This window comes from Lottia gigantea, assembly GCF_000327385.1.
Source record: "Lottia gigantea unplaced genomic scaffold LOTGIsca_6, whole genome shotgun sequence".
NCBI lineage: Eukaryota > Metazoa > Mollusca > Gastropoda > Lottiidae > Lottia > Lottia gigantea.
Window position 1 is genome coordinate 4026177 of NW_008710049.1, and position 8116 is coordinate 4034292.

Below are 8116 nucleotides of genomic sequence, written 5' to 3' on the forward strand. Positions count from 1 at the left end.
GTATTATTAGGCATAACTTTTCTTTGAAGAAAAAGACATCCTATCAAAGCAGGTCTTACATTCATTAAATACAGATTTTATCTAAGCTCTTGAAACTTGTATCCAAAGGTTTTTAAGTATTTCAATAAAATATGTTTAAACTAAAACAAAATTAAATATTTTACATTAAATTTTCCATTAGAACCATGAAATTTTCCACTTTTTCTTTTTGTGTGTGGGAGAGTTCAATAATTAATCCCAGTGTTTCTGTTTTTCAACAAAAATTCTAACCACGAATAGAGTAACAGTTTTTTCAACCAACGTCTCATGCATGTCAACCTTAAAATGTTCCTGTTGCCTACAGAAGAAGAGAGGCATAAACAAATCTCAGAAATATTCTGACAAGGTCAAGTATTGGAATGCAAAATAAGGAGGCGAAGTCTATTTTTATAACTTTGACAAATCTTTCACATCAAGAAATAGTTGACAGTAAAATGAATGTAATACATTTCAGGTCAGCTGATGAGAATAGAGGTTAATACAAGTTTTATTAAGACATATTAGAAAGTAGTTAAGTGCTCTGTCAACCCAAGTGAAAATCGATGTAGAATTCAATATCTACAAAAAAATCAGTAATGAGTAAAAAAAAGAACACGTCCATTGAAGTTATTTAATGACTTAACTAGGCTCTGACTCAGTCAACCATTAGTTATCAATGCTTCCATGCCAGATAGATTCGTCTTTATTTAGTCAGCACACGTAACTAAATCTGTCAAGTTAACATCATTAGAGTTGGATGTATATCAGTCTCAAGTAGTTTTTAGTATTGAATTTAAATGTATGAGCTAAGTTCAATACAAACTAGTCTCATCAATGAGAAATAAAACTCTAAATTATACACTGTTAGATCATTTTTTTAGTTGGCAATAATGTTTTAATTTTCTTACGCCTTAAAGGTAACATTCCTTGGTGATATTTTAAGATGAAAATAATATTCACTATAATTCAATTGATTTCTATGTATTTCTCATCTTTCCATCCTGAAAAATTGCTAACACTTTCTCTTACTAAGTCAAATTTTCCAAATGTAAAATTGATAATTGGTTCCCAATCACAGCCGTGCGGAACTGGAAACCGGAGCACCGGATTAACGGTTACTTTTACATAGTAAATATTCCGTGGGCTTGACTCAGCCCAATAGAAAGTTCGACTTCAAACATCTAAATTGGACATTACAAGAAAGTGTAAATAATAATATTGATGATCTCTGAATTTATGATCTGACATTTTCTTGCTGTGCATAAATATTTCTGCTCTAATATAATACATATATCAAATTTGTACCACCTACAAGTTTATAGTATTCATCAAAAAACTTCAATAAATATGGAAATTTGGTCACATTTCAATAATACTGGCACAAAATGGATTAATAATTGTTTGATATTTGTGATGATCTTGTCCAATTACTCAAGTCAATATGTCTAGCTTGGGAATCAATGGTTCAGTATTGACTATCTGGGCCTAAACATAGTTTGATGTCAGTAACATTTACTTACAGCTCAAGATCTGATACTGAGAGAATAGTTTGTTGACATTAGGACTGGAAAGAAGATACTTTCAAACATTTTCAGACATTTGATAATAGTAAAATAGCCCTAAGCCCTTCAACAAAATCAGGAATGATTGTAGAATATTTGGCATTGGCAGTCTTGGGTTAGTGGGTTAGTGTGCAGGTGATCCCGATTGTTTGACCTTGCCTTAAGGTCAACCCACTACCTAGCCTAAACATCAAACCAATACCTAGTCTAAATGTCAAACCAATACCTAGCCTAAACGATAAACCAATACCTAGCCTTAAGGTCAAACCAATACCTAGCCTAAACGATAAACCAATACCTAGCCTTAAGGTCAAACCAATACCTAGCCTAAACGTCAAACCAATACCTAGCCTAAACGTCAAACCACTACCTAGCCTAAACATCAAACCAATACCAAGCCTAAATGTCAAACCAATACCTAGCCTAAATGTCAAACCAATACCTAGCCTAAATGTCAAACAAAAACCTAGCCTAAACGTCAAACCAATACCAAGCCCTAAGGTCAAACCAAAACCTGGCCTTAAGATCAAACCAATACCTAGCCTTAAGGTCAAACCAATACCTAGCCTAAACGTCAAACCAATACCTAGCCTTAAGGTCAAACCAATACCTAGCCTTAAGGTCAAACCAATACCTAGCCTTGAGGTCAACCCAATACCTGGCCTTAACGTCAAACCAATACCTAGCCTTAACGTCAACCCAATAGAATACCAGAAACATTACGTGCTCACTACATTCCAGTAGCTCTGCAGAATGCTGCAAGAGGCGCCCCACTCCGTATAAAAGATTCCCAAGTGTGCACTGACTACACGTTCAGATAATTTGACATGAAAAATCTTAAGATGTTCTGTCAAAAGATCAGACATCGGACAGATGAAGGATTAACAATTCTTTAGGCTTTTAGTCAGTCTGAAAGTTCTTCATATTAATCTTACATTCAATGATTCTATTGTTAGGTTCAGACTTGAAATGATAATACCTGCTTTACAATGTCAAGTAATTTAATGTCCTCTTACAGTCTGGGAATTCCTTCAATAAATACCATAATTTATCTAAAAGTAACATGTGTTTGTTCAGAAACAGACTTCTGAAATTTACGACTTTTTTTTTTATGTCAACCATGGTTTTCCAAGAAAAAAAAAAAAAAAAAATTATTTTTCTCTGAGTTTGCAACCAGACGTTATGTGTTATATTTGTTTCCATTACCTTGCCTTAAGGTCAACCAGACGTTATGTGTTATACTTGTTTCCAATACCTAGCCTTAAGGTCAACCAGACGTTATGTGTTATACTTGTTTCCAATACCTAGCCTTAAGGTCAACCAGACGTTATGTGTTATACTTGTTTCCAATACCTAGCCTTAAGGTCAACCAGACGTTATGTGTTATACTTGTTTCCAATACCTAGCCTTAAGGTCAACCAGACGTTATGTGTTATATTTGTTTCCATTACCTTGCCTTAAGGTCAACCAGACGTTATGTGTTATACTTGTTTCCAATACCTAGCCTTAAGGTCAACCAGACGTTATGTGTTATATTTGTTTCCAATACCTAGCCTTAAGGTCAACCAGACGTTATGTGTTATATTTGTTTCCATTACCTTGCCTTAAGGTCAACCAGACATTATGTGTTATATTTGTTTCCAATACCTAGCCTTAAGGTCAACCAGACGTTATGTGTTATACTTGTTTCCAATACCTAGCCTTAAGGTCAACCAGACGTTATGTGTTATATTTGTTTCCATTACCTTGCCTTAAGGTCAACCAGACATTATGTGTTATATTTGTTTCCAATACCTAGCCTTAAGGTCAACCAGACGTTATGTGTTATACTTGTTTCCAATACCTAGCCTTAAGGTCAACCAGACGTTATGTGTTATATTTGTTTCCATTACCTTGCCTTAAGGTCAACCAGACGTTATGTGTTATATTTGATTCCATTACCTTGCCTTAAGGTCAACCAGACGTTATGTGTTATATTTGTTTCCATTACCTTGCCTTAAGGTCAACCAGACGTTATGTGTTATATTTGTTTCCAATACCTAGCCTTAAGGTCAACCAGACGTTATGTGTTATATTTGTTTCCAATACCTAGCCTTAAGGTCAACCAGACGTTATGTGTTATACTTGTTTCCAATACCTAGCCTTAAGGTCAACCAGACGTTATGTGTTATACTTATTTCCTCAAGAACTTATTAATTCAGATTTGAACTATTATGTTGTTAAGACATTTAACTTAGGATGATTTCAGTGTTCCAGTCATCTGATTGGTCAATCAATCAAATTGTTTTTATTTTACTTCTATTATTATCAAATCAAATGATTGCATGTCTAGATTTCATCTTCGTGAAGTTTTCAGGATTTACTCTGTTGCTGTGTACTTTATATTAATTATTTTAAGTTTAAGTTTTCTTTGCTCATATCAGAAAAAGCATTTTTTTTCAAAGAGTTTGGTTAATCTGTTCAACCACAAGTAGCAGTCAGTAAAATTATATTAATTGTATACGGATTCACTAATTTACTGGAGTCCTGTTGCAAAGACTATGTTAAAATCCTATTCCACCTGGAAACCCAACCTCACCAGCTACAACCCTACACTTTTCAATATTCAGTGTAAACATGATTCTGGTGTATAATGAAGTTACAGACAGACTCCAATAACAACAGTAACATTATTATTTCTTTACTAAATCTCTTTACCATAACATTTATTTCTTAATGTAATATAAATAGTTATTCTTATAAAATAGTTATTTTTACAAACTTTTCTTCTAACAAACTTAAAGAATGAAACAAAGAGCCATTTGTTACATAATAACAACTTAGGTTCACAAGGATCCTTTCTACCAGCTGGTCCTTGGCCAAACCACAGGGAAGTGATGTTTCCCTGATTAGCCGTACCCATTTACAGCTGAGGTCACCTGTTCTCATAGCTAATCAAGGTTAGAACAACACAACCCTTAATTATGCAACGTAACCAAGCAAATGACGTCACATTCTATCCCTAGTTTGTCTTTTGAGTTTAATAAACAACCATAGTTTTTTTCTCAAATCCAGTGATATTATACTTACACAGAGTTATGCCAGATTATAACAATTAGTTCTGTTGATATATATTAGTCATGGGATATTTGAGGTTCACGGCCTTTAGCACAACATCATTGTCACACACTTTTACCCAGAATATTGTCAAACAGGCTTTAGAAACCGTTTTTGTGTCTTCATCTCAATTCACCTCATAGTTAGACATATTGGAAAACTTTGATGGTGTAAAATGTAATTAATTTTGCATGACTGTAAGATTAAAAGACAAAACATATCAAATATCTATTATTGCTCATATTTCTGTTTTCCTGTAATCCACTGTACTGTTAATTTGCCTGTATTAACAGCTCTTAATTATTCAGTTTCTGACAATACATAAACCAAGTACTAAAGATCCAAACCACAAAAACAAAACCTAAAATCTGTAACAACATATAGACAAAATATTCGTAGCAGCTAATGAAGTTTTCACATGAGGAAGTATATCAATCATAAGTGAGTAAGTATTTCATAATGAAAAGTGGTATCATGTGTGTAGAAGAGTAAGCATAACACATATATATCAACAGCACTGTCTACAAAGTAAACCATGGAAAGCAGCCGTAATCATATTAGGATACAAGGTCAATGTGGCTTAAATAGGTTTTCCATTCAATATAAACACCATAATAAAACAATATAATTATACGACAGGATGGTAGTGAGTTCAGGCCATTACAGGATTAAGGATAAGTCTTGTCGATTATCTCCAGTAATAGCTCAATATATTACTCTGTTTTAACATTACTGTCATTTAACTGATGGTGTTTGGTCAGTATTTATTACCGGATAGCATGTTGCAATGTAGTGATTTCCCATTGAGAGTTTATAATTACTAAACAGGGCTTTAGGTGAAATGATAGAGTGTTAACTCTACTGTGTTCTACTTTTCTCTCACTAATTGGGTTAATAAAGAAGAACAATGACATGCAGGGTGCCCTGGAAGAAATTTTGATAGAACAATAGCAATAGTCTACTATTTTCAATTCACAACTGGCACAACCCCTGTTTATTAATTGACAAGAAGCTCTTGCCACTGTCAGGCCAACATCATTAACAGCAGAAAATCTTGTAAAATATAAGAATCTGAAGGACAGAAGATCTGGGCCTATTGAACCCCTAACTCTCTTGATTCACTTAGACACTTCTCTGATCCTATTAAATCTGGTAAGATTTAAGCAACATGAATACTGATAAAAGATTTCACTATCCTAATTTCTACTAGAACAGCAGAGTGTAAAACTCCTTTTTAAAATAAGGAGGCATCAATTTCAAGTCCTATTGATATTTCATTCAATCTGTCCAACCTTGTATTAGAATGAATGAGATTTAAAGATTGAAATCCAGCTGTTAGTGTGCTATAATGAAATGGGCTTGTCTGGGAAGTAATGAATGATTCCAGCATCAAATCTATAGGAATCTGTGTAGTATTTTGAGGATAAAGTGAAAAGAAAAAAAACTAATGTCTTCAATCTATTTTGTGTAAAGATCTAATTGAGTAGATGAGTAATCTCCTACGACTGTACACCACATCGATCTGTAAATTTGAGAGGTTCAGAGTTTTTTAAACCTGAAACCCCTTCATTCAATATATTTTGTCAAAGGAACTGGTATGAAAAAGTGTCTAGATGCTCAGGAAAAACCATAAAAGCTATATAAATTCCTTTGTAATCACATATCAAATGAGAAAGGTAATGCCACCATTCAGGCAAATTTACAACATAGCATACACCCTGGCATTGCTTGACTTGAAAAGGTCAATCAGGAGCAAAAGGTTAGACATAGTATTCTAATGATATATAGTGCCTGTTTTCTCAACTAAGTCACTGATAATCAGTGAAGAGCAGAACAATATGAGAAAAACTACATTTTTCTTGATAAACAAGAGAATAACAGCATTGAAATGTCGGAAGTTATCTATTAAAGTAATTGTTATTCCATAAAATAGTCTCCAGTTATACATCATTTAATGATTGAAGTGCAAAATATTAAAGTATCTTATAAAACAATTGATCAGTGACGTAGTGGGGATTTCATTGACATGGGGGCCATCCCAGCATCCCTTTGTTTATCTTAGAAGGAACTAGTTATGGTGGAGAGACATGGTTACCCCTCACTGGAAAATTTTCATATGTTACAAACGTTAATCAATCTAACACAATTTTGGAAAAGAAAGTAGAATAATTTTGCTTTTTTGTGGTCTTAGTAGAAGGGGGAGGAGGGTGGGTGAGTATTAGAGGGGCGCAGCTGTTATTCATCCAACACATAGTGATGAAAGTTCTAATTTGACAGAAATTCTCCTACTGATATCAGACATAATGTTAATATATGAATGTCAATATTAATATCAGTTTACAAACACTGTCCTTTATTGATATTGACAGATTTTATATTGCAACAGTAATTGCTGATTTAACACATTGTCATTACTTGATGGACAGTATAGTATGACTGTAACAATTTCACCATCAGCATGCAACATTACCTTAAAGGGACAGATGCCATTTTTCACTAATCATACCTTAGTCTGGAATTTATTAGCTAGATTAATCAGTCATCGTCGGACCATGCATGTCCAGAATCTGAAACATAATTTCTTATAACCATCTACTTCATAGCAAATTGTTTGTATATGTTGCAACTTCCATCAGAATGTCTTTGCAATGTTAGATAAACCATGTACTCTGACAATCTGAGCAATCCGACATCTTTGCTTAAAGGAATATTCCACTGTTTTTGTAGGTCTAAAAAAAATGTTGTTCTAATTTGTGAAAACTATACACCAAAATCATTAGAAATGTATCCCATAACTAAAAATCCAGCTGTTGATTTTTTAACGCCAAAAATTTTTTTAGAAGTATTTTCAGGTATAATTTACAATGTTTTTGATAATAAAAATGGTTTACAAAAAAAGCAGGAAGCCTCTTTAATTGTGGGACTTTGCTTTCAGCAAAGTCCCAGTTTGTTATCGAAATGTCAATTCTTTTTTTTTTTTTTTTTTTTTTTTTTTTTTCGAAATTTACACACCTTCCTGAGCTTAGACTACAATAGTTGCAGCAACCATTCAATATTCACGAACCTTAGATATAGGCGACGATGTGCATAAATATATTTTGGATCTTTTTTGCAAAACCGGAAGTGCCACAGTTCAATATGAGCAAGAATAGTTAATCGGCTCTAGAAGTCGTATTTTTCGGTCGATTTTCTTTGGGTTTGCATTTTTGGAATCTACTGGCAAAATCTGAAAGAATAGCAGTTTCAAAATTTCAAAATTCGAAAATTTGTCGCAGACATTTTTTTTGCCAAATTTTGCATTTTTTTCATTTTTTTTGCTTTTTGTCTGATTAATCTGAAAAAAATTGAGCAAAGACAGTTTAAGAAAGTAAACAAAATGGTACAGTAAAATTTTCAATTTCACTTCCGGTTTAAACAGGAAATCGATGTTCACTTCCGGT

General features: G+C 33.4%; 1 protein-coding gene across 1 annotated transcript in view; it reads left to right on the top strand.

Annotated features, from left to right (window-relative positions):
- Positions 1-1754: 1754 nt before the first annotated feature.
- LOTGIDRAFT_72838 (hypothetical protein) overlaps positions 1755-8116 on the top strand; it is a gene marked incomplete at both ends in the record, with an annotated part of 7199 nt that continues 837 nt past the window's right edge. The window contains one exon of the mRNA XM_009063719.1: positions 1755-2273. Within this exon, the coding sequence (XP_009061967.1) occupies positions 1755-2273 (519 nt within the window). The remainder of the gene's footprint in view (positions 2274-8116) is intronic.